The sequence below is a fragment of the Acomys minous genome (assembly GCF_964271855.1).
Source record: "Acomys minous genome assembly, chromosome: 3".
Classification (NCBI taxonomy): domain Eukaryota; kingdom Metazoa; phylum Chordata; class Mammalia; order Rodentia; family Muridae; genus Acomys; species Acomys minous.
Window position 1 is genome coordinate 96,402,274 of NC_140485.1, and position 27,293 is coordinate 96,429,566.

General features: G+C 46.0%; 1 protein-coding gene and 1 pseudogene across 2 annotated transcripts in view; one reads left to right on the forward strand and one right to left on the reverse strand.

Annotated features, from left to right (window-relative positions):
- Positions 1–2,027: 2,027 nt before the first annotated feature.
- SLC22A16 (solute carrier family 22 member 16) overlaps positions 2,028–27,293 on the reverse strand; it is a 35,525-nt gene continuing 10,259 nt past the window's right edge. Inside the window, exons 3-8 of the mRNA XM_084775103.1 lie at positions 24,967–25,084; positions 21,479–22,010; positions 18,751–18,878; positions 17,630–17,739; positions 10,992–11,091; positions 2,028–2,448 (exon numbers count right to left, since the gene is read on the reverse strand). Coding sequence (XP_084631229.1) covers positions 2,182–2,448; positions 10,992–11,091; positions 17,630–17,739; positions 18,751–18,878; positions 21,479–22,010; positions 24,967–25,084 — 1,255 coding nt within the window. The 3' untranslated portion in view covers positions 2,028–2,181. The remainder of the gene's footprint in view (positions 2,449–10,991; positions 11,092–17,629; positions 17,740–18,750; positions 18,879–21,478; positions 22,011–24,966; positions 25,085–27,293) is intronic.
- On the forward strand, positions 8,786–10,606 carry LOC311593690 (large ribosomal subunit protein eL21-like; annotated as a pseudogene). Its single transcript has one exon. The product of its transcript is annotated as a large ribosomal subunit protein eL21-like (transcript).

Genomic DNA, 27,293 nt, shown 5'->3' on the forward strand with positions numbered 1-27,293 from the left:
TGTAAAGTCCAAATGAAGAACTAGGCAATTACCCTAGGAATTAATATAAAATGCTTAAATAATTCAGGTCAAATGGCTCCTTTATTTCCCTTAGCATTTTTTTAATTCACACAACTGTTTCTCAGGCTTACCTCTGAACATAACCCATAGGCCTTCATCAGTTCTCATGCATTAGACATAAGATGATACTCAAAAAGCAAACTTCCAAGTGCAAAAAAGAAATTAGGGAACCTATGATAGAATCATAACCAGGAAAACACTCAATCCCAAAAGAAAAAGATGCTTCGTAAATTTGAAATACATTAAATATAAGACTACAAAATCATTAGCAATTGAAATGGAAGACCATAGTTTAAAGTGAAGTTGAAGAGAAAAAAATTTAGTAAATAAAATAATAAATTTTAAGTTATTTTATAATGAGAATTTTTTAAAAGACTTATTGATTTTGTGTGTGGGGGGGGTATTTTGCCTCCATGTCTGTCCTGTAGTGGCCCTGGGGGTAGGAAGAGGGCATCAGGTCCTTCGGAATTTGAGTTCCAGTTGGTTAATAGCAGCTTTCTGGGTGCTGGGAACCACACCCAGGTCTCCTGCCAGAGCAGTAAGTACTTTTAACTGCTGGGGCATTTCCCTAGTCCCGTACACGTTTGTTCTGTGCACATTCACTTAAGAGTTTACGTTGGCCACAGACGGAATCTAAACCCACGTCTCCCTGCATGATGTGCTAACTGCAGAATGCAATGTGCTAGCATGCCACCTAGCATTTCTCTGTAGTGTCTAATAACCCTACAGAGAGAACTTAGTAAATTTGTGGAGTGGAAGTTTAAATATCAGACTAAAACCTCATTCCCTGCCCCTGGCAGATGTAATTGGCCCAAACCGGAACATGCTGGTTTGCCCTGGAAAGCAAGGCATCCTTTTCTAACTCTGCTTTCTTCTGGTTTCATTATGAAGGTAAACATCTTCTGACAGGGCTTTTCTGAGGAAGACTCACAAACAAGGAAAGAATGTCAGGATTCTCGTGGGGCTCTGTCTGGAAAGCTCATAAAGCCCAGTGTGTGGTGCCTCACACTCAGGAGGCTGAGGCAGGAGCATGGCCATCAGTCTGGAACCAGCTTAGGCTGTAGTGTGATGCTTCCTCCTCCTCTTCCTCCTCCTCTTCCTCTTCCTTCTTAACAGTCAAATAATTTGTTTTCAGAACCCTCCAGCTGTAAGGTAGACTCAAAGGCAGCCCAGGTGTGTGGCCGTGTCGTCCCAGCCCAGGTGTGTGGCCCCATTCTCACAACTGCAGAATACGGCACCGGGGCAGATGGGCTGGGCAGCCCAGCTCCTCTCTTCATTTTAAACTCTGAAGCCCAGGTAAATCCACTTTAATAAAACTCAACAAGAGCTGTCTAAAAGTATTCTCTATCCGTAAGAGTGTCGGCTGGAAGGGACAGCCACTCTGGAAGAGAAACGGAAGGAAAAGGCCAAGATCCACTATCGGAAGAAGCAGCAGCTCTTGAGGTTACAGAAACAGGCAGAAAAAGAATGTGGAGAAGAAAATCAGTTCACAGAGGTCCTCAAGACCAACGGACTCCTGGTGTGAGCCCAATAAAAATTATTGGTGCCTCATGCCTGCCTGGCCTGCACTTCCAGAACCCCGCGGTCCAGGGAAGTGGAGACAAAAGATGCCTCAGTCACTGCTCCTATGGGTAAAGGATACTCTGCTCTCAACAAAAAGAAGAAGAAGAAGAAGAAGAAGAAGAAGAAGAAGAAGAAGAAGAAGAAGAAGAAGAAGAAGAAGAAGAAGAAGAAGAAAGAGAGAAGAGGCAACGATAAGGCAAGAAGAAGAAAGAAACGTCTCACATCTCCCCTTCGGAGATGGCGTCCTTGGAGATGGAAAAGGTGGGGGCGCTGGTACCCATGGAAACTCCTAGTATCCCTCGAACCAGTGCAATGGTATGGGGTGCGGAAAGAGAAGTGACACAAAGAAAAGCAAATGTGGGGCAAATATTTTGCAACAAAAGCAGCTTAAAAGAATGAGAATTCTCATGCTGGTTTTTATTTCATTTACTTTTACGTAACAGTTGTTTAATGCTTTTCTCACAACATTTTTTCATGAAGTAACATGTGGGAGGTAACATCTCTCTAACAGAAAGTCGCCGATGTCAGCATCCCAAGTGCTGGCGGCATATAAGACATTTATGTATAAACATCAGAGTCCTCCAGGTTAATTACTCCCACGCTTTCCAGTTCCCACTCGGTTTCCCGTTCAGTGTTAGCTTCGGAAAGGCCTCTGCCTGACGAAGGTCTCTTAGCTTCGGGAGGGCCTTCGCCGCCTGACCAATCCTTGTTTTCTGGCTCCTGCTGCGTAGTGGTCTCCCACGTAGACGCCAGCGGTTGGTCCCGGGTTTCTGGAAGCTTCAGTGACAGCAGTCCGCTCAGTATGGCCAGGATCCCAAATGAAACCTAGAAGAAATGTAAAAATTAACAACAATACTAAATGACATATGCAAAAAAGAAGTGTACCCCATCAGAGAGTAAGAGCTACTGGACCCTTTTTCAGAGGGCAACCGAGTTGGGACTGACGTCAAAAGCTAATGTGTTTGTTCCTTGCTGATGGCTTTAGATTGCCTGTGCTAGGCTAGGAGTTCGCTTTAGCACCCTCGAGGTGTAATCTCCACTTCCTGCTCGCATTACTTCCCTTGCAAGCTCTGCCCTGGGAGCTGTGGCATAGTTGGGGGAGGGGCAGGAAATGCCCCTCCATCTTTTTCTAGACCCCTGGATGTACAAAGAGAAGGCAGGCAATTGAGCCCTCAGTCAACCCTGTCCATAGACCACATCATCCAATGTTACGGAGTTCCTGACCTCTGGGAAAAGACATGGTCTCCATCCAATTATAATTAAAGGATTTACTGATTACTGCTAGCAGGACAACAGTCTCTGAACCAGACTTGAGATTGCCATGAGAAGAGGGGGGTGAGGGGAGGGTTTTAAAACGCGAAAACCACAAGAAGACCTTGAATATCCAGCACAAGCAAGCTGGGAGTTGTTTTTGCTCTGCCAAGGTTAGGTAGTCAAGGCAACCTGAAAGTCTGCCTAAGCAGGTTGCAGAAGTCATAACACAGCAAGTAGATGGTCCTGGCTGGGCAGTTCTGGTTGGACGCTCACTGAGTCAGGGTTACTGGGAACTTAGCTCCCAGGGACTGGAGTCAGAAACAAACAGCTAGTGGGTACCAAGATGGATGCTGGGCATAAAATGGAGTCTTTGTAGCCATCACACCAGGAAATGATGAGGAAGAGAAACAAACTAATGAGTGAAACTTCCAAGGAGTCAGAACCTACAGAAATTAGGGAGAAACATAATAAAGACAGTGAAAATGAATTGCTTCATAGCCTGGTGAGGAAGTGCATATCTCATTTCCTATAAAAAGTTTAACTTTTTATTTATTTGTTTGTTTGTTTTTTGAGACAGGATCTCACTACGCAGCCTAGGCTAGCTGCAATTTCATAATCCTCCTGCCTCAGCCTCCAGAATGCTAGGATTCCCTGGCACACTTCCTTGCCATGCCACGCAACATAATTAACTGCCAGCCCGGCAGTAGACAAGGCCCGGGCTCCCGACTCTTCCTCCATCCTGCTGCCCTGACCAGCTCCCACCGTCTCACGACCCTCCACAACGTCCCAGCAGGCCTCTGTCCGCCTGCTCAGGCAAATCTCTTCAGAGATTCAGCATTCTTACTTGGCCCTCAGCCCCCTTTGTCTCCATCCCCAGTGGTTTCGCCTTCTCCCCACATTCACTTGACTTTTTCCTTCCTGGTGTCTGTCTCCCTTAAAAAAAAAAACAACAAAAACCAGTCTTAAGCCATTATAGGCCACACCCCCACTGTGCCCCAGTTCTGGCCACTCGGCAGCTCTGGGATTTTGGGTGAGTTACTTAATGTCCTGGCTTCTCAGTTTCTTTACCTCTATGACAGGACTGAGAACGGCACCCAGTAGGACTGGAGGGAAAGGCTCAATTGATAAAGCACTGTGCCGTGCACAAGCGTGACAACTTCAGTTTGGATCCCTAGATTCCCACATAAAAATCCAGGTGGAGCAGCACACACCCCCTCACCCTAGCGCTGGGGAAAAGAAGACAGCTTGATTCCTGGAGCGTTGCCTAGCAGCCTAGCCAAGTCAGGTAGCTTCGTCCCAGGGAGAGACCCCACCTCAAAGTACAATGTGGAGGGCCCGAAAGATGGATTGGCAGGTAAGGGTGCGTGCTGCTCAAGCCTGTAACCGGAGCCCAACCCCCCAAAGGACATACATAAAGGTGGAAGGTGACAACTGGTGCCACAGAGCTGTCCTTGACCTCTGCACACAAACTGTGGTACATGCGCCCACATGCACACATCACAGGGCACACACACAAACGATGCCTTTAAAAGGCAGACAACAGTTGAAGAAGACACCTGGTACCAACCTCCAGCATCCACACATCCAATCCCCTTGGATATACCCACAGGAACATGTACATAACACACACACATGCAAAGGGTAATAATGGCTGCCTACAGGGACTGCTGAGGTGGTGATGCCGTTGAGGCTGAAACAGTACCAGGCCCATGAGGAACAGTCAATATACACTAGCTGGCATTATTACTGTCTCAAGACAAACATGGTTTCAAGGTCTTGTCACTCTGGCTGTGACATCTTATCAAGCAGGACATGTGTTTGAGTTCCCTTGCCCACCCTGTCTCCCAGGTCTCCTTGTGTCCCCCTTCTCAGCTCTTCTGGGCTTGCCCCTCTGTAGCTTGACAGTCACCCTACTCCGAAGTTGCTTCTCCCAGGCACACAGGGACAGGCTCTTGTCCTGCGTTACCCTAGTGGCTGTTTGATCCTACCGCCTTTACCACCCTGTGCCCCATGGAGCTCAGTCACCTACTCCTATCTGCCCTTCAGTCTCCACCTCCACCTTGCTGCCTCTTCCTAACACAATTTAACATCTTCGCTCCAGGGGGCTTTGCTCATCAATCTGCTGGGTCTGTATCTCCCAGCTCCAGCAGAGAAGGAACACCCCCCCCAATCAGGGTCTCATCGTAGGCGTTCTCTGGGTGCCCCCACCCACACAATATCGACAGGTCTCTCTTCCGCATCTGCTCCTTTTAACCTGGGATCCCTCCAGCCTTTACAATGACTCTTTCTGACCTCAGACACCCAACAGGCCACCAAGGACCACCAGGATATGACTTTCCCACCTGTAGCTTGAGCATCATCACAGTAGACACACTTCTGGCCTGTTTACTGTTTTCCCAGGTTTCCCTGAAATAGTTATTAGCTACACAATGCCTGTGTCCACTGTCCCCTTCCCTCCAAACCTTTGCTTTTCTGTTTCATGTTCCAAAGTCTTCTTCCCTTTCCCACCTGGCTAAATCTTCCTGGCCCCTGTATATGGGGGGGGGGGAGGGGGGGGGTGTCCTGCAAGGAGCCTCTCTGACCCTAGCTTGGGTCAGCAGCTCACGCCCATGCTCCATGCTCCAGACATATTTCTGGCTGACAACATTAGCCCTTTTCCCCTCCTCACCAACTGGAAGTCTTGGGATCCAAAGCTTTTTCTTTCATTCCTGCTTTCTTAAGCTAGCAAGGTGGTTAGTTTATTATCAACACTCAAAATACATTCGCTGCGCTCTCTGCTTCCTGCCCACCCTGAAGTATCTCCTCCACAAGTCTTCCGCCACCAAAGTACATGGGACCAAACGACCACAGGCCAAGCCCTCTGAAACTGGGAGCCAAAGTAACTCTTTCCTCTCCCTGCCCTCCCCCCAAAGCCTTACCAAGTAGGCCTATGAATACAGAAAAAAATGAATCCATTGTTCAGCTTTTGGATTAAGTAATGGCTGCTAACAAAAGCACCCAAACTAGCGATTTTCATGGATCTCCATTCAGAGGAAAAATTAAAAGTTTTTCAGTGTTTCCATCCCTTCAACATCAACAAACAAGCTGAACTGAAAAAGTGATCCCTTTGTAAAGCTCATTGCACACGGCAGGCAGCGTCTGTTGTACCCAACAGAGGCATGTTCACCACGTGAGTCTCCTGGAAAGGTGCGTGTGACCCTGCAGCCAGGGGCTGTCCAGGTGAATGAGACTGGCCCCCAGTGACAGGAAGTGGGAGGGACATTGACTGTAGCTACAGTCCCTTTAACACCGCCATCTTGTTGGGTTGGCTTGGTGCAACAGACATGGCATTTGAGCTGGAGTCCTGCCTCTGTGTCTTTGTCAGTGTTCTGTTGCTGTGAAGAAACACCACAACCAAGGCAACTCTTATAAGAGAAAGCATCTGACTGGGAAGAGATTAGTTTCTGGTGACACAGTTCCTCCAACAAAGGCCACACCTCCTAACCCTTCTCAAGTAGTGCTACTCTCCGGTGACCAAAACGTCAAATAGAAAAGCCTATGGGGGTCATGCTTATTCAAACCACTAGATTTTGTCTCCTTTAACGAGTGAGACCTTGGCTAATAATTGTTTTCTTTTTTCTTTTTTTAATTTTAATTTTATTAATTTATTCAGATTACAACTCAATTGTTATCCCATCATTTGTATCCTCCAGTTTCTCCCTCCCTCCTGCTTTCACTCTATTCCCCTCCCCTAGGTTTAAGACTGAGGGGGACCTCCTCCCCCACTATATGGTCATACGCTATCAAGCCTCATCTTGGTAGCCTGCTTATTCTTTCTTTGAGTGCCATCTGGCCTCTCATCAAGGGTAATAATTGTTTTCTGCAGGTCTATTTTCATGCTTGTACATGGATGAAATTGCGAGATCTATTTTATACAAAAGTTTACATCTCCAAAGCTCTTAAAACTAAGCCTCCTTAAGTATCCGTTAAACAAAAGAACCTTTTTCTTCTACAGCCCTTAAAATGCCTTTGCAAATATCCCTCTCTAAATTTTTTTGGGGGTTTTCAAGACAGGGTTTCACTGTGTAGCCTTGGCTGTCCTGGACTCGCATTGTAGACCAGGCTGGCCTCGAACTCTCAGAGATCCACCTGCCTCTGCCTCCCAAGTGCTGGGATTAAAGGCCATGTGCCACCATGCCCCAGTTTCTCTACGTTTTTTTTTTTTAATTTGTGTAATGTATAGCCATTTGCCTTTATGCATTTGTCTGTTTTCTTTCTTTTGAGTTCTGCTCCTTGTGTTAAAAAACATTTTGATCTCTGTGATCTCTTCCTCCCTCCATTCCTCCCTCTCTCTAGGAAACAAAGTGCTGGTTCAAGAGAGATGCTTCCACAAATTACCATGCCTTAAAATTGGTGGCGGACATTCCCTGAACACCTGTGCACATCAGGTAGCCCCCCTGTTATTCCATATTATTTTCACTCTTTGAATTTACATAGCTAACTTTATTACAGTCCATCCTGGCAAGCTATCAGTGCTTTCAAAATCACTTGGGCCAATCAAAGCTGGGGACCTACTGTAGTGTTTTCTGTACCACTCTAATTACAGGCGTCAGTTTTACCCAACAAGGCATGCTGCTCAATTCCCATTCCTTCAGCACGGGGCAGTTAGTTATTGGCAAGGATGACCAATTTCACTTGACTCAGCTGATCCCCTTCATTATCTGCTTTGTCCCCTAGCATAGAGTTTTCACTTCACATCACGATTTGGAATTTGAAGATAATCCCCTTCCTTTATCACATTCTCTGTGGCCACCACTTTCCTGTAATATTTAAATAGAGGATGGTCCCCAGTCAAGAGCATTTGCCAATAGGTCCAGAGTGGGAGAAAATCTATTTCTGAGCAAAGCTATTTCTCAGCCTCAGAGTCATCTGGTGAAAGAAGCTGAGCTCTGATACCCACCAAGAAGTTCCTGGGATGTAGGAGCTACTCCACCAGGCCTCTGATGCCCAAAGAGGAACTTGCATGCCACTTGCATGTTCAAGGTGTCACTCCATGGTGGGACTCAACACTTCATTTTCTTCTGATGTTATGTTAGTGTATTTCACAAAAATATGGAGTGTGAGGTTGAAGAGAAAAGCTCAGTTAGTAAGATGTTATCTACACAGCAAGAACACATCAATTGGCTCCTCAGAACCCACATAAAAAGGCCAGTGGTAGTGGTGGGTGCATGTTTGTCACCCCAGCACTATGTAGGCAGACATGGGTAGAATCCTGGGAGCTAGCTGTCCATCCAGCCTAGACCCCTTGGAAATCCCCAGGTCAGTGAGCAATCCTACCTCAAAGATGGCGACTCCCAAGGAGCACCTGAGCTTCAAAGATGGCTGATTCAGTTTGTCCACGTTCATTAACTGTGATTGTCTTATGCTCTAGGAGGGGTGTAATTCTTTTCTAGCTGCAGATAGTTTGGTTCTAGGGGATTGTGGAGAGGGGATAAATGCCAGAGCTCCCAGAGGCTGCCTGGAGGGTGCTCCAGAGAGAAGGCTGGACATTGTAAATATAGTTCTTACTTGATCGTTCTCATAATTGTTCTTATTATAGTTTATTGATGCTAGAGAAAAAGCCATTTTTGGACTAAAGGGGGCCATATGTAGAGAGAGTTTTGGTTTCTTTAAGAACCCAGTTATGGGGGCTGGAGAGATGGCTCAGAAGTTAAGAACACTGACTGCTCTTCCAGAAGTCCTGAGTTCAATTCCCAGCAACCACATGGTGGCGCACAACCATCTATAATGTGATCTGATGCCTCTTCTGGCCTGCAGGTGTACATGCAGGCAGAGTACTGTGTACATAATAAAATAAATCTTTAAAAAAACAGAAGAACCCAGTTATGCCTTTTGGCCACGGGAGCCATCTTCCAGTGACCCCCCCCCCATGGCAAACACAAAGGGAAAGAGGAGGGGCACTCACTATATGTTCTCTAGGCCTTTAGGGAACATGGAGTTGTTCCTTTGGCCACATACATGTGAATCTACAAAAAGGGCAATATTTTAGACATCAAGGGAATGGGCACAGTTCAAAAAGGAACGCCCTGTAAGTGTTACCACGGCAAAACTGGAAGAGTCTACAATGTTACCCAGCACGCTGTGGGCATCATCGTGAACAAGCAGGTTAAGGGCAAGATTCTCACCAAGACAATCAATGTGCGCATCGAGCACATCAACCGCTCTAAGAGCAGGGACATCTTCCTGAGGCGCGTGAAGGAGAATGGCCAGAAGAAGAGAAGAGCACCTGGGGTCCAGCTGAAGTGCCAGCCTGTGCCACCCAGAGAAGCAGACTTTGTGAGGACCAACAGGAAGAAGTCTGTGCTGCTGGAGCCCGTTCCATGTGAATTCATGGCCTAATGTGCAAAGGAAGTAAAGGGCCTGGAATGTAAAGTATTTCTATTAAGTCGAAGTGTGATGTCTTCTCCCTTAAAATGTTAAAGCAAAATTTAATTGTGCTCGTTCATTGTCTTTCCTATTCAAATTTTACTATTATGTCCTTTTAAATGATGTACTTTTAATTAGAAATGGACAAATATTTATTAAACAAGTACTGGTTTGGGGAAAAAAAAGGAACCCAGTTATGTTGTCTGAATATGGTTTTGTTTTAATCCCAGGTGTGGGATAAGAGGCTGCTTCACAGCAGGTGTTTATGGTTTGTTTCCTGGACTAGCAGAGGCGTAATTTTTTGGCCAGCTGCAGATAGTTTAATTCTGGGGACTCTTGAGAGGTCATAAATGTCAGAGCCCTGAGAGAGGGATGAGGGGTGCTCCGAAGAGAAGGCTGCTACTCCCCCTGCTGCTTCTGGTTGCTGTTGTACTGGTTTGAGGAAAAGAAGTTGGAGATGTGCTAACAATGAAGACTGGACTTGCCCCAGGGAACCCAACACCCCTGCTCAGCCAGAAGTAGTCTAAAGGGGGTCCGCGACATGTTTCCCTCTAACCTGCTTTCCTTCCTACCTTGTGTTAGTGGGTTGGAAGGGAGTAGGGCAGATTAAGGGTTGGGAGGGTAGTAGATACAAGAACTCAATTAAGCAGCCCCCAAAAAAGTATGACTACACCTGAGGTTGACCTCTGACCTCTGGACCCACATTCACGCAACACACAAATCCAAAGTGTGCCTACACACACATACTACACACACACACAACTATATTAGTATTCACGAAGGAAGAAGGTAGTTCTTAGGGAGAATGAGATACGTGATACTTGATGTGAGGGGAAACAATGGGGTGGAAAGAACAATGGGATGGAGAGTAGGCCGCGCCCATGTGTTGTGCTTGAGGTCATTGACTTGACTGAAAGTGTGAGGCGAGAAGAGGATGGACTTTAAATTACCGACCAGCTCCAAAGATATCCAGGACCATGAGGCTAGAAATACGACATGTCTGAAGCCTGGAAGAGAGGAAAGTGGAGGAGGGGCACACTGAAACCTCAAAGAACAGAGAGGAGAAACTGAAAGGTGGGGTTTGGAGGAATGAGGTCGTTATGCTGAAGATCCCAAGTCCCTGGAATGGCAGCATCATGTACCACCATCCCTGCGCTCTGTCCTCCCAGCCCCCGTATTCACCCTGATTGGAAAAGCCAGGCAGACCCGGGCACGATGGTGACCCACCCACCATGCCAAGCCCTCGGTCTCTCCACACAGCTCTGAGCATGCTGCTCTCACTCTCCAAACTCAAGGCAACAGCTCACATTGCTGGGACCACAAGAACTCAGGGACATCTCATCCATGGAAAGCTCCTTGGGGCACCACTGACTCTGTGAGGGAGCAGGCAGCCCCCAAACCTTCTCCCAGAGCGACAGACCCACTGTGGGAGTGCAGAGGCAGGGGCTGGGCTAGATGGTGGTGACACAGGGAAGAGCTCTTTCTGCTGAAGGGGGGAATAGAGGGAAGGATAGCTCGGAGGGGGCTCCAGGGGGTCAGCAGACGATAAAACCGCCCCCACCCTCCCGACTTACCCACTGTTGAGCTGTCCTGTTTCTACAAACCTCCATTATACCCTGATTACGTTAGCCTTCAGAAAATGAAACCATACATGGCAACGTCGGCTGCGCTGCCTCTCGCTACCCCAGTGTCTAGGAAGTGATAAGAACCTCTGGCAGGAAGATCCAGACTTTGGTGAACTGGTGGGTATGTGGGATGGTCAAGGTTGCTACGCGGGACACCATGTTGCTGCTCCCCACAGCCAAGCACCTGAAAACACCAGGAGAATTAAGACATGGTGGCATCAACAGTGGACAAGCAAAGCAGAGGGTGCAGGGGATGATGGAACCATCGCCTCCCACCCTCTTCCTTCTCCCACAGTGAGGAGAAGTAATAAAACTCACACTAAATCAGATGTTTCTAAAACCACCTATAGCTTTTACCTTCATTCTGTGAAAAAACTATGTATATGAGCATGCATATAAGAAAGGCATAAACCATCTTTAATCTTTCTCTCTCTCTCTCTCTCTCTCTCTCTCTCTCTCTCTCTCTCTCTCTCTCTCTCTCTTTTTCCGAGACAGGGTTTCTCTGTTTGGATTTGGCTGTCCTGGACTCACACTGTAGACCAGGCTGGCCTCAAACTCACAGAGATCCACCTGCCTCTGCCTCCTGAGTGCTGGGTTTAAAGACATGCACCACCAACCGCCTGGCGCCATCTTTAATCTTTAATCACTAATTTAAATAAGGCCTATATGTACACAGATCTAGCTTAATATGAAGGATCAAACAGATTTGTTTAGGGTAAGGTAGGGGAATTTGGGAGAACAAAATATTTGTCTGTGTACTACTCTATTAACATAAAACAATATTAAAATTATTTGTTTTGGAGTGTATGTATGCATGTAACATGTGTGAGAACAAAATATTCGTCTATGTGCTGCTCTATTAATATAAAACAATATTAAAATTATTTATTTATTTGTTTTGGAGTGTGTGTGTGTGTGTGTGTGTGTGTGTGTGTGTGTGCGCGCGTGCGCGCGTAACACATATGTGCAGGTGCCTGAGGAAGCCAGAAGAAGGCAGGCATCAGGTCCTCTGCAGCTAGAGCTATAATATGCAGCTGTAAGGGCTGTGCACAGGTTCCCACCACAGAGTCAGGGACCTGACTCAGAACACAGCTCAAGGCAGGAATGCAAGGGCTAAAGCTAACCCACAAGCCAGCCCCTACTTTCCCAGGGACCAATAGCTTCAGCTAAGATAGCAAGCCACATGTTTTCACTCCAGCTAACAAGCTTGGTCGCCCCAACTGCACAGTATGTGCTTGATCACACGTAGGCGGGAGGTACGTCAGGACAAATGCTTGCTCCCATAGCCTTGTGGGTTCTGCCTTTATGAGCACCTGACTGACCTAGTTCAATGCCATTTTCTGGGAATCCTGGGTATGGAACTGTCCAGTGTCCATCTTCCTGGCCAGTATTAAATGGAGCTTACTTTAATTGGGTCATCTGGATTTTCCCTCGGAGTTTTAAGGTTTAACACAATGAGCTACCTTATATGAGTTCTATTTAATGCTACAGGTTAAACCCAGGTCATCAGGCATGCAGGGAGGTGTGGTTTGTGATTTTGAACTGTCCGTCATAGGCTCGGGGGACACCTGGTCCCCAGATGGTGGTATTGTTTGGGAAAGTTGTGGAACCCTTAAGACGCAGAGCCTTACTGGAGGAAAACATGTCACCGGGGTAGGCTTTGACATTTAGGCCCTGGTCCCACTTCGTTTTGTTCTCCCTGGAGGACTGCTGATGTTATAGGACAGCTTTGTGTTCCTCCCCCAACACATTACAAACCAAAATAAATCCTTTCTCTCTTAAAATTTGCTTTGTTGGGGGAGTTTTTAATCTTAGCAACAGAAAGGAAACTAATGCAGAAATTGGTACCAAGCGGTGGGGCCATCGCCATGGTGAGCCTGACCATGTGGCTTTCAGGCCTTCGTTTCATGGAAGGCATGTGGGAGATTTTGGACCTCTGGGCTTAAAAAGCCACCAAATGCTATCAGCAGATCTTAACAGGCCACTCTAGTGGGAGCCTGGGAGACAGCGGACAGCAGTGCCGGGAAGAATAGATAGGAGATGCCTAGCTCAGGAATTCGGAGAGGAACGGGACCCCATCAGGAACTGAGGGAGATGGAGAGGGACACTAGGCATGAAGCTCCAGCGTGTGGCGTTTGCCCCGCCAGGTTTCAGGCTAGCTTTGATCCCATCTATCTACCCACTGTGCCTCAATTTCTCCCTTTGGCAATGGGAATGTGTACCCTGTGCCAGTGTATAGTGGAAGTCCATAATTTGCTTTCATTTGCATTTTGTTTTTACAGTGGGTCGTGGTTAAAAGGTTGCCTTGAGTCTCAGGAGAGACTTGGGACTTTTGAACAGTGTTGGGACTGATAACGGCTATAATCTTTCAAGTTGGACTAAGCAGATATTGCATCATGAGGTGGCCCTGAGCCATTTGGGGCCGAGGGAGGAGTGTTGTGGTTTTACTAGGAAATATCTCCTATGGGCTCACATGTTGGAACACTTGCTCTCCAGCTGTGGCGCTGTCTGAAGGTATGGAATCCTTAGGAGGTAAAGCTTTGGTAGAAGCACATCAGTGGGGCCAGCTTTGGAATGACTCTAACACAGACACTCCACCACTGTGTGAACACAGATGCTCGACCACTGAGTCACATCACCGGCCCAACAAAGGCTGCTTTCAATGTGCATCCTCTGAGCCGCTGGTACTGCTGGACGTGACTGCTCGTGTTTATAACCCTAGCATCTGGTGGGGGGAGCTGAGGCAGGAGGATTGCTGCTACAAGTTTGAGCCCACCCTGGGCTACGGTGTGAGACTCTATCTCAAAAGACCACCATCAAGAAGTCAATGACCCTTTGTCTTTTCTAGGTTGCCACGGTTGTAAGTAACTAACTAACATGTGAAACTCTTCTGAGGAAAACTCCACACATAAGCAGTTTTGCGCGCAATCTGAAGATGTTCAGAAAGCCAGCTGAGTTGGTGAAAGATTTCTTGTGTTAAATATTCGTATGCTGGGCTCTTCTTCCTCCCTCCCTCCTTCCTTTCCTCCGTCCCTCCCTTCTTTCCTTCCTTCTTTTTTTTTAATTTATTTTTTTTCTCCTTTATTAATTTATTCTTGTTACATCTCAATGGTTATCCCATCCCTTGTATCCTCCCATTCTTTCCTCCCTCCCATTTTCCCCTTATTCCCCTCCCCTATGACTGTTCCTGAGGGGGACTTCCTCCCCTGTATATGCTTTCCTTCCTTCTTGTCCAGCTTACTTTTGAGGACATGTGTCCGTGGCTGTAAACCAGCCAACTAAATAACAATAGTCTTAAAAATGCCTCATATACACTAATGGCAATGCCAGGCAACATGGTCTGGTTGGGTTGCCATCTTTTTGCATATAAAACATAGGCTGTGAATAGCTTTGGAGCTTGGCAGAAATCCATGCAAGAGCTCAGAGGCCACAGGAAAACATGTGCTCTGTATACCAAGCATTCCCGTCTCTGCAGAGCCATGGGCTGCCAGCCTGAGTTGGCAAGTACACAGCCTCACTCTGCTGTGTTATGTCTGAATCCCCAAGGCCCATTCCCGTGATCTGCATGCCATCCTGTCTGGTGCTGTGCAGCTGCACGGGGCTGCCACTGTCCTGGTGTGATCTGAGAGGACTCCCAGAAGCCCTTGCCCTGAACACTTTTTCCCCACCCCGTTCCTAAAGCTCAGGGCAAGCAGCTCATCCCTTGCTAACACCCATATTTATTGCCATGAACATTCTTGCACATTCCCACTGGAGGGCAGAAAGGGCCCAGCAATGGAGATCTGAGTGTGTCTTTGGCCAAGACATTTGGGTCTCGTTTGAGTCTTGGCTTTACAGTCTTTAAACTGTGAGACTGTGATACCAACATCAACAGAATCATTTTGAGAAGTAAAGAAAGCGTGTTTATTAGATTTACACACACACACACCACACACACATACATACCACATACATGTGCACACACACACACACCATGCCGCAGCACAGACACGTACACTACACACACATACCACAAAACACACACCACACACACAGACACATGCACATACACACGCCACGCCACACCACAGACACACACACACACCACACACACTCACGACACACGCATGCATATACACACTCACACACATGCACACACACTCACATACACACCATACCATACACACTCACAACATACACAGACACACACAGACACACCATACCATATACACTCACACCACACACACACACACACACACACACATACATGCACAAACACACACACATGCACACCAAACACTCTGGATGACCTGGAGTAAAGAAGAAAAGGCCACCTCTACCCTCACACAGCTGGGGTAACGGGGCAGTTGTTTGAAAAGCCAGTCTGCTGCTTTCGATACTGGTCACATGGGGATCTGAGACGTTTCTCCTTGGATTTATGTCTGTCCACGTGCTCTCTGTCTAACTGCCCACCCAGCCATTGATCTACAGCCAAAACTGTGCATTTATCCAACCTGGTGGGCACAGGCCTCCACTGCCCAGGAAGGCAAGCACACATTGAGTTCCTAGAAAAGGGCAAGAGAATTTTCTATGATGGTGGCATGTGGACTTGCCTCTAAATCAGTTGCTTTCCACAGTTGTAGCATGTAGCACCAATAGAATGATGCCCAAGTTACCTACCTGTAGGTGAGCAGTTAGCCAATGACTTTTGCAAAAAGCTTAAAGCCAGGCTCTTCATTGTTACCAGTAAGATTGACTTTTTCTGGGCATGGTGGCGCACACCTGTAAAGCCAACACACAGGGTGGCGGAGGCAAGCGGATCTCTGTGAGTTCGAGGCCAGCCTAGTCTACAGTCCAGGACAGCCAAGGATACACAGAGAAACTCTGTCTCCAAAAACAAACAAACAAACAAACAAACAAAAAAACAATAGCTTTTTTATATGATAAAAAATAGAGTCATGGGGCTGGAGAGATGGCTCAGGGGTTAAGAGCATTGTCTGCTCTTCCAGAGGTCCTGAGGTCAATTCCCAGGAACCACATGGTGGCTCACAACCATCTATAATGTGATTTGATGTCCTCTTCTGGCGTGCAGGTGTACATGCAGATAGAGCACTCATACATACATAAAATAAATAAATATTAAAAATAAAAAAGAAATAGAGTCACTAAAAAGTTTTTCCTTAGAAAATAAAAACTTCAGTCGGGAAAGATGGCTCAGAGGTTAAGAGCACTGGCTGTTCTTCTAGAGGTCCTGGGTTCAATTCCCAGCAACCACATGGTGGCTCACGAGATCTGATGCCCTCTTCTGGTGTGCAGACACACATAGACAGAACATTGTATACATTGTATAATTAAATAAATCTTTAAAAATAAAAATAAGTAAACACTTCTCCTGGATATCCTGTAATCCTAGCACTCAGAGAGACTAGGGCAAAAGTGATGTAAAGCCTGCCTGGGCAACTTCTTAAGACTTTATCTCAAAATTAAAAATGAAAGAGGGAGGGGGTGTGGATATAGTTTGGTGGTAGAGTCCTTGCCTAGAATGCGTGTGGCTCTGGGTTTAATCGCCTATACAGAAACAAGGGAAGGGAAAAAGGAAGTGGTGAATGACTGAAGGAAGTGGGTGGTAGGAAAAGGTCACTGAGAGGAGCTGAGGGAAGACAGTCAACAGGAAACTATTAGAGGGAAGCTGGGTCTTGGGCCTGCTACGGTGTTATTGTAATGCTAATCACCATTTAAACTTTGAAATTCAGATGATTCTTCAAACAAAGCGTGGATAAAAAAAAAGACGCTTTCCTGCCATCTCTGGATCCAAACTCTGGCAGCATATGTGTGTTGTCTCCGGCCTCAGTTATCCTGTCCAGACACAGGGGGTTGTAGTAGGAGCTATGGGAGTCACAGGATGTGCCACTGCAGCGACTCCCAGGTCACCGAGACAGTCCCGAAGGCGGAGACTCAGAACCACCTGTTAACTTGTTTAAAAGCCTGCTCTCCTCCTGGAGTGTCTGCAGGTGTAGTGTGGACCCAGGACTGGGATGTTGGATCAGACGCCTCGTAGTTTCTTACAGCTTTTGGGGATGTTCCTGATGAGGCCGTCTCAGGGAACTGGGGACATGTTGTCAGGGGCGAAATGCAGGTGCTAATGTCTACCCTCCAACACACAAGGTCGTTGATAAAGAGGTTGTATTAAAGTAAGGGGCACTAATTCAATAGAACTGGTACCTCATAAGAAGGTGACAGGCCACCCAGAGTGGCCACAGAGCTTAGAAATTGTAAACAAACAAACATGGTGATAAGGTACCAAAGGTAAGCCAAGAAGAGTGGTTTCCAGTATCCCAACACTTTGATCTGAGACTCTGTGTCTCCTGAACTATGAGAAAGTGTCTATTGCTTGGCCGTGCTTATCCTATCAAATGCACACACTCACCATTAGAACACTGAGCAACACATACGAGAAAAACAGCCTTGTGTTACATTCAGAATCCGCAGACACCTATTTTCTTTGAGATTCGGTGTTGGTTCAGTAGTGTCACTTTAAATCCACCTCTTAATTTCCTTGCTAATGCACTGTTAAACAATGGTTTTAAAGTCAAAATTATCACCATCGTGTAATCTTCCCATATCTCAGAGATCTGGGGAGCCATCCGTGGAAAGAACACATTTGTATTTAAAGACCAAATATGACGAAATGACATTACAGGTAAAAAGTACCAGGAATCCAACAGAAGAATATGAATCCTTACCTTACAACCGTTGGATACAGCTCAGCTGTATAAAGATAAGCGAGGGCAAATACTGATGCTACAGCAACTTTGGCAACCAAGGCTGCAACTGTTTTCAAAGTCTGATGATCCTGGGGGAGGACACACACACACACACACACACACACACACACACACACACAAGAAAATATGAAATCATTAAAATCCCCTAAAACTTTCTTATTCTACTGGTATGTTTTGCAACAACAGAGTTTTGACTTTCCTATAAGAATTTATTTTATAAACACTACTGATGGGCTGCAAAGGCTTTCTATCTTTGTGAGACCTAAGGGGAAAGTTTTAATGTGCCTAGCCCTAACCCCAGAAGCCTGTCAGGAAGAATACTTGGGGGTCAAACTCACCTGACTGGTACTGCTTGCACCAGTTATTGACCAGGCAGAATAAAAGATGGATTTGGGGAAAATAAGCTGGGTTTATAAACTATCTCCAAACACAATTATGTAAAGGTATCAACTATCTGTCTGTCTGTTTGTTGACACATCCCTGAAAACCTGTATCTCCAACCCATTGCCTGCTATCTCCAGAGTGTTCCACTCCCAGGGTGGCTCATGAGGACCTTCCTTGCTCTGCACCCTCATCCCATGGGTAGACATCAAGACGGCTCAGCGGGTAAGAGCCCCACCACGGTTAGAATGCCGTTCCTAAAATATAACATGCACCATCTTTGGTGTGTGGAGTTATGGGATGTGTGTGTGTGTGTGTACATGTGTGTGTGTAAGTATATATATACACATAATATATTTACATAAAGAATTTTTTACATAAAATAAATGTGTTTTTTAAGATGATACCTTTGCCGGGAAATGGGATGCAAAGGCAGGCAGACTCTGTGAGTTTGAGACCAACCTGGTCTCCAGAGTTCCAGGACAGCCAGGGCTACACAGAAATTTCCTGTCTTGAGAAGAAGAAGAAGAAGAAGAAGAAGAAGAAGAAGAAGAAGAAGAAGAAGAAGAAGAAGAAGAAGAAGAAGCAGCAACCATTATACTCTGTCTACATGTCTGAAGTGGTTTTATACTAAAAGGCTCTTTAAAAGTCTTTCCATGAAAGCGCCACAGCCATTCCATAAAGAAAAACTGACTCACCTGGGGCATCATCACGTAAGCGCCACAGGTGAGTGAGGACAACAGAAGGAAGAAGATCATGGTCTTTCTTCTGCCCACTACCTGCAACCAGATGCACATAAAGAAGTAGGCAGGAACTTCCACCGCACCTGTCAGTGAGCCAAGGAGCCTTGTGTGAGACTGCTGCCCAGACCTGCCGTCACCCAGTGCATGCCCCACCACCAGAAGGAGCCGTCAGCCCACCCCAGGCTGTCCCACACCTGTCGGAAAAAAGACTGACGAGAGAGAGAGAGAGAGAGAGAGAGAGAGAGAGAGAGAGAAAGAAAGAGAGGTGATACGATTTACCATGTTTTATCTCACTGGGGTGAGACAAGAGTTTCCTGTGAAACCACTAGGCTGACAAAAATCCACCAAAACCCTTTATGCTGTCCTAGGGGCAGAGCTCACTGGGACCCGCTGTGCTGCATAAAGGCCCGGCCTCCTGAATGAGTGAAGAAAGTGCAGAGAACAGGACTTCTTGTGCTTGGCACAACTGGAGGAGAGTGATTTGGATGTGTAACTTCAAACAAATAAAAATGGAGGCCATACTCCATGGAGGCCCCACCCCCACCAAGCCAATGCAGCATTCAGCCACCCTGATTTCTGCCATCACATCTGTCTCTAACCATAAAAGAAACATGGCGCCAGTTTTGAGTAGTTACTAGCATGAGGTGGTGAAATCAAAGCAGTCCACCACAGAAAAACCCACTTCAACAGCTCCGCTCCTCCTAAAAGAACGTCGGCATGACAGCCAATCAGGAAAAAGGCCAAGACACGCCCTCCTTCATGTTTTAAACTGTGCTGTCTCTCACTTCAAAACTAGTTTTGTAACACAGTGAATTTCTAAACTTTAAAAAAAAAGGGGGGGGGGACTGGAGAGATGGCTCAGCGGTTAAGAGCACTGTCTGCTCTTCCAGAGGTCCTGAGTTCAATTCCCAGCAACCACATGGTGGCTCACAACCATCTATAATGTGATCTAATGCCCTCTTCTGGGCTGCAGGTGTACATGCAGGCAGAGCATTGTATTCATAATAATTAATAAATATTTTTTGACAGGATTGAAGTAGCAACTGAGCACATTGACTAGTGGCAGATCTTAATACGTCTGTCTTTAAAAGACAAGCTCTCATGCATCCGTGGGCTAGCCTCAAACTCACTGTCTAGGCAAGGATGAGAATGACCTCAGCCGGGTGCGGAGGCACACTCCTTTAATCCCAGCACTCTGGAGGCAGAGGCAGGAGGATCTCTGTGAGTTCGAGGCCAGCCTGGTCTGCAAAGTGAGTCCAGGACAGCCAAGGCTACACAGAGAAACCCTGTCTCAAGAAACAAACAAACAAATAAATAAAAGCAAAACCAGAATGACCTCAAATTTTGACTTCCTTGCCTCCGTCTCCTGAGTGCTGAGATGGCAGGAGAAAGCCCCCAGGTCCTTGCTGTCCTGCAGTGCTGGGCGTGGAACCCAGAGCTTTGGATCAGTTTAGCAAGCACTCTGACAATCGCGCTATAGCCAATCCCTATTTACTAGAGTTTAAACCTAATGTAAAACATTTTAAAACCTAACAGCCCCGATGGAGCAGGGTCTTTGTTTTGGATCCTTCTTTACTTGGCCGGAAGAGTGAGGGGGAAACTTGAGCACATGAATCTTAGACCCATTCGTGTAAAACCCCTGCCTTATAGAACCAAAGCTTGATTCTTAGACCCGGAGCACGCAGCTCTGGGATGCAGCTGTGTCTCGGAATGCCCTAGCCGCCTCCGTGTGCATTGTGTCCCTGTACCCCACCTGCTTCTGCTGCCATTTGATGCGATTCATTTCTCAAACTGACGTACAGAAAAGGGGTGCAGTTTTCTTATAGACTTGTAACATTGCCCACAAATGTACTCCTTAAAAAAGTGACTTTTCTCATAATTCTTGCTGAGTGATAACAAACACACAAAAATAGATGTGTCATGAGGGTCCTTTGATGAGAAAGTCTGATGCCTACATAGAAAGACGTAGCAGGAGCTCTCTGAGGACGGTATAGGATGCAGCAGCCCACACAGAAACAGCCAGTGCAGACCAGATGGGAAAATACAGATTCCTAATGGCTACCTGCATCGCCTCTTCCTACCCACTTGGCTCATCTATGATTGTCCTGAAAGTTACAGCCTTATCTAAAGCCATTCTAACTTTTACTAAAATTAAGTAAGCATGATAACATTCATAATAGGTGCATGTGATGAAGTTATTTTTACAAATTAAGGAAATTTGGAAGGCCTCAAGACATTTTGTGTGTGTGTGTGTGTGTGTGTGTGTGTGTGTGTGTGTGTGTGTGTGTGTATTTATATTGACTTACCCAGTACAGTGTGTCATAAAAGGATCTTATTCTTGCCATGCCATGGCACACTTAGATAGACATGCATAGAAAGAGAGAGGAGTACATACAACCAAACATTCTAAAAGTTACCTCTGGAAATAACTACAGGTCAGGGATGAAGGAAAGAAGCAAGCAAGGAAAATGGGGAATAAAAGAAAAGAGGAACTAAGCTCTTTTCATAACTCTTCTCATTTTTTTCAGACAAACAGGACACACGTCCTATAGTATTAATGACACTAAAAGATAGCACACTAATACGGTCACCAATGTTGTTCCTGGCTTTAAGAGATAATTTTTTTAAAGTGCCAGAAACTTGACCTCCCAGGCTGTAGGGAAGAATGTGTTCACTACTTTACCTGCCAAGAAGAGAAACAGGTGCTCATGCTCTTGCCTGTGGATAGCCTCCATGCTAAAGATGTAGTAGCCCAAATTTGCTGTGAACCAGACCAGCCAAATGGTGAGGGTCCTTTGTGCAACATCCCAGTTATGAAACAGATTGGATAGTCTGTGCCTCCTGAGGTCCTTGTGGTTTTTACCCTGCACACTATTCACGTCCAACGATAAAAGTTCTGCCAGGTCGCAGGAGTTGGACTGATTCCACCAAGCCATGGCGTCCACTATGCTTTGTGCTTCTTTGTACCTTCCTTCTGAGAGAAGCCAAAAAGGGCTCTCCGGAAGCAGCCAGCAGCACAGGATGAAGGGGACGGTGACCATGCACAGGATGATCTGATAGAGCCACCAGGTGTTGACCAAATAGCTCACCAAGGCCACCAACATCACTCCGATCACAAAGAAGGTGTGCAGGTGCATGGATGCCCATGTGCGAGACTTCTTGCCGATGAACTCCATCACATAGACAAACACAACCACAAAATAGCCACTGGCAGCCTGAAAGAAGACAGCAAGGGGACTCGGTGATTATGGTACAGTTGTGGATGAGGGGTCTGAGCTCTCTGCAAGCTCATTTGAGTCAGAAGTAATCTTTCTTCTTCAAGGGAAGGCGTCCTTTTATCCCCCTACTCCAATGACAAGCTTGAGAGGCTATGATTTGTGATAAAAGTATTAGATGCCTCCTTGTTTCATTTCTAATAAAGTTCCATTATAAGGCAAACTTATTTCTCGATTCCTCCTGGGGCACTTATCTGTGTATTGCTATATGCCACTGTTACATCCTGACTGCTGAACAGGGATGGGGCTCTTTGGAGGCTAAGAGGGAGAAAAGTAGACTTGGCTAAAAAACTTTGGTGGGCAACAACAATAAACCAATTGGATTTGATCAACTATTCTGTGCTCCAGAACAAATAAATAAATAATAAAATATTCTGCCGATAGGGTGGCAGAGTTAGAGAAAATATGTGCAAGTCACACATCTGGTAAGGGGTGATGCAGAAAACTCCTAAAGTAAGACAAAACAAAACACAGAAAACTAATTCAGTTCAAACCCAGACAAATGAGTTAAGTAGGCACTTGGCAAAAGTTATCTAAGTGCCAAAAGCCCATGAGAAGGTATTTGACATCACTGTTAAGTCGATACAGATCAGATCTACAGTGACAAATCACCTCGCCTCCATTAAGATAGGGGCCGAGGGGCTAGAGAGATGGCTTGCACTGGTGTCTCTTACAGAAGACTGGGGTCTGACTCCCAGTGCCCATGTGGCAGCTCACTAGCATCCTTAACTCCAGTTTGTGGGGATCTGATGACCTCTTCTGGCCATGGAGGGCACTGCACACATATGGTATACAGACGTGAAGAGGCAAAACACCTATACACATAAAACAAAAATAAAACTGTTTCAAAGACATCTACTAAAAGAAAACAGAAAAGAAATGCTAGGGAGTGTAGAAATTGGAATCCTTGTGTGTGTGTCATTAATAGGAATGATAAAATGGTACAACGTCTGTGGAAAGCGATATGGCAAATCCTCTAAAAATTAAAAAAATATATATTAAAAGATCCAGTAATGACACTTCTTACTATATAATCCCTCCAAAAGTGAAAGAGGAGCAAGAACTCAGAGAGGTGTTCATGCACCAACGTCAATAACAACAAATTCACAAGCCGGGTGTTCATCAACAGATAAATGAATAAGGGATATACTGGTCACTGGTTGCCCAGTCTCAAATACAAAAGAAACCCTGGTATACATTAAAGATAGGCTAACAGAGCAGGGTGCTGGTGGCACACACCTTTAATCCCAGCACTTAGAGGCAAGGGCAGGTGGATCTCTGTGAGTTCAAGGCCAGCCTGGTCTACAAAGCGAGTCCAGGGCAGTCAAGACTACACAGAGAGACCCTGTCTCGAAAACAGAAAAGAAAATAAAAGAAAAGAAAAGAGCGAGCAAGCTATGGAGAGCAAGCCAGTAAGCAGCACCCCTCCATGGCCCCTGCATCAGCTCCTGTTTCTAGGATCCTGCCCTGTTTGAGTTCCTGTCCTGACTTCCTTTTGGTGACGGACAGTGATGTAGAAGTGAAAGCTGAATAATAAATCATCTCTTCCCCAACTTGTTTTTTGGTCATGGTGTTTAGTTGCAGCAATAAAAACCCTAAGACGGTTAGGTTTTTGTTTTTGTTTTTGTTTTGGTTTGGTTTGGGTTGGTTTGGGTTGGGTTGGGTTTGGTTTGGTTTTGGTTTTGGGTTGGGTTGGGTTGGGTTGGGTTGGGTTGGGTTGGGTTGGGTTTGGTAGAAAGGGTTTGTTTTAGCTTATGATTCAAGGTTACAGTCCTTGGAACAGGACAGTCACAGTGGAAGAAAACTTAGAACAGCTAGTCACGTCACATCCACCGTGAGGACCAGAAAGAAGCCAGTGCAAGTGTGCCCAGTTGCTTGCTGTGAGCTTTGTCAACCTGACACCGTCTAGTATTGCTTGGCAAGGGCCCAGGGAGGGCTTCTCTGGATCTGGTTGGGTTTTGGACATGGCTAACCATCCTCTTGATTCCTTTCATTGATGCAGGAAGACCCAGCCTAACAGTGGGCAGCGTCAATCCCTCCGCTTGGGCCCTGGGCTGACCGACCAAAAGAGAAGGCAGACGAAGGGTAGGCTTGTCGGTGTTGCTTTTATTGTTGATGCTCTGTGCCAGCTTCTGTCACTGTGGGAGCCCCCTCTCCACCTCACTGAGGCTGCTGGCCATCAGGTAAGACAGGTGTCATTGCCTGGAGTTTATAGACTGTCAACTGTGGCTCAAAGGGACTAACCTGTGCCTGAAGGGGACAAAGTTGGTATTTGCACCCACTCCTACCCACAGCTCTCCCCCACTCTCTATTACCCACACAGGCTTTCTGCCTCCTTCTTATTCTGCATTAAGAATGACTCTATGAATGACTTTAACAATACCCCTTCCTGTCTGGTGTGTGCATACGGGTTCTGACTAGGTCAATACAATCACTTAGGAATAAAATAATGCCCTCTCAACTACAGGGTACGGGCCATGTGCCAAGCAGAGTCAAACAAGAGATTAATAAGCAGCAATTTTCTTTCTTTCTTTCTTTCTTTCTTTCTTTCTTTCTTTTCTTTTTCTTTTTCTTTTTCTTTTTCTTTTTCAAGACAGGGTTTCTCTGTGTTAGCATTGGCTGTCCTAGACTCACCTTGTAGACCAGGCTGGCCTCAAACTCACAAAGATCCCAAATGCTGGGATTAAAGGTGTGTGCCACCACCACCCGGCTTTTTTTTTTTTTTCATTTTAATGAGTGCTATTCTAAACATAAGATACTGATATTTACAGAAAGCCTTCTGCAGTGGACATTGCTCAGTCTACCATCTTTCTCAGCAGATTCTAAACAGACCAAAACAAAACAAAACAAGAAACTAAAAGCGTAAACGCAATGTGCCATAAGCACAGTGACTCACCATGGCAAGGAAAAAGCGGGCAGCCATGAAGCTGAAATAATCAAACATAAAGACTGATGCTATTCCAAATAAGAACACGCAGAGGCTCGTACACCACAGGACCACTCGCCTTCCGTATCTGAAAGATAAGGAGCACAGTGAGAAACGCCGCCATTTACGTGGCCTGTCCAGGTGTTGCCGACATTATGTATTTGATTTCTGATAGTCATCGACTTTGAACAAGTCATGAGTTAACACGCATCCTCAAGAGACCAGCCTTTCCGTGGGGAGGCCTCCAGCTAAGCTGCTAATATGCACACTGAACCACCATGCCGGGCCATCGCCTTAGGACCAAAGGGAAAAGGGAAGACTTGTCCCTTCCCGTCCACCGACTGTTGGCTTCTTTTCCCTGACAGCTGATCTCACCAATCAAGGTCGTGACAGCTCTTGCTAAAAAAGCTGATCCCTGAAGTCTGAGGGGTAGTTTTATGGCTAAGAGCACTGGCCACTTTTGCTGAACGTGGTGATTTGCTTCTCAAAACACACACACACACACACAGTGGCTCACAATTGTAACTCCGGTTGCAGGGGCTCTGACGCCATCTTCTGGCCTATGTGGGCACCAGGCATGCAGGCCAAACACTCATACACATGAAATAAAGATAAATAGATCTTTCAGAACAAAACTGACATCTTGCTACCTTCTACTCCTGAGTAGTATCAGAGTTGAGGGGGGATTTCTTTAGGGGAAAAAAGAAATCACTACCACTCCTGACATTTTTATATGATTCAAATGGTTTAAAACAAAGCCTTGCCCCGTAAACACTTCGGTGGCTTTTAGTAGATTCACAGAGTTGTGTAACTACAGTCTCTGTCTTATCCTGAGACCTATACATCATCTCCCCAGAACTAAACTTAGGGGCCACCACCTCTATTCCCTGTCTTCCTGGCCTCTGGAAACAAACTGTTTTCTCTCGTTTGCCTGTCTGGGAAATTTCATATAAACAGAGTAGATGGTATGTGGCCTTTGTCCACCTTCTTTTACTTGGCCTCATGTTCTCATGATTCACCTGTCACAGCCCGACTAGGTATTTCATTTCCTTTTTCATTGCTGAGTAATATTCCTCCAGGTTTTCTATTCCTCAGTGAACACACACTAGGGTTCTTTTAATGCTCGCAAACAAGGTTTTGTGGGAGCTTGTTTTCAACTCTCCTGGGTTGATTGACTCTGACTTTTTGCAGAACTGCTAAACTGTGCGATCTAAGATGGCTGCCCCCGGGTTTTATCACCTCACTAGCAATGAAAGTCATAGTCTTTCCACATCCTCACCAGCACATTCGGGTTACCTGTAGCCATCCCAGTGAGTATGAACCAATGTCTCACTATGGCCCTGAGTTACATTTTTCAAGTGATTCATGACACTGGGAACCTTTTCAAGTGACTATTGGCTGTCTGGACTTATTCTTAAAGGAACATCAGTCAGAGTCTCTTATGTGGTTTTGTTTTGTTGGTTTGGTTTGATTTGGTTTTGGTTGGTTGGTTGATTGTTGTTGTTGTTGTTGTTGTTGTTGTTGTTGTTGTTGTAATGGTGGTGGGGTTTTTCCAAGACAGGGTTTCTCTGTGTAGCCATGGCTGTCCTGGACACACTTTGTAGACCAGGCTATCCTCAAACCCACAGAGACCTGCCTGCCTCTGCCTCCTGAGTGCTGGAATTAAAGGTGTGCGACATCACACCCTGCTTCTTGTATAGTTTTTAATTACTTTGGTTTTTTAAATGTTCAGTTTTTGGAGTTATGTGTCTTTTCTGAGTGTGGCGGCGCATACCTTTAATCTCAGTACTTGGGAGGCAGAGGCATGTGGACCCCCTTGTGAGTTCAAAGCCAATCTAGTCTACATAGTGAGTTCCAGAACAGCCAGGGCTATGCAGAGAAACGCTTACTTCAACCTCTACCCCCCCCCCCCCAAATAGTTATGTATATTTTGGATGCAAAATCCTTGGCAGATATGTGATTTGAAAATATACTTCTCCCTGTGAATAGTCCTTGACAAATTGTTTTAAGGAGATCGATATAACATGGATGGATGGATTCTACCCAGTGGGTTTACTTGGGACTGAAAAGGAACTGTTGTAGCCACATTCTTTGTCTTAGTTAGGGTTACTACTGCTGCGACGCAATGAAATGCCGTGACTAAAAAGCAAGTTGGAGAGGAAAAGTTTTACTTGTCTTATGTTTCTACCTCACAGTTCATCATCACAGGAAGGCAGGACAGGAACTCAAGCAGGGCAGGAACTCAGAGGCAGGAGCTGGTGCAGAGGCCATGGAGGGGTGCTGCTTACTGGCTTGCT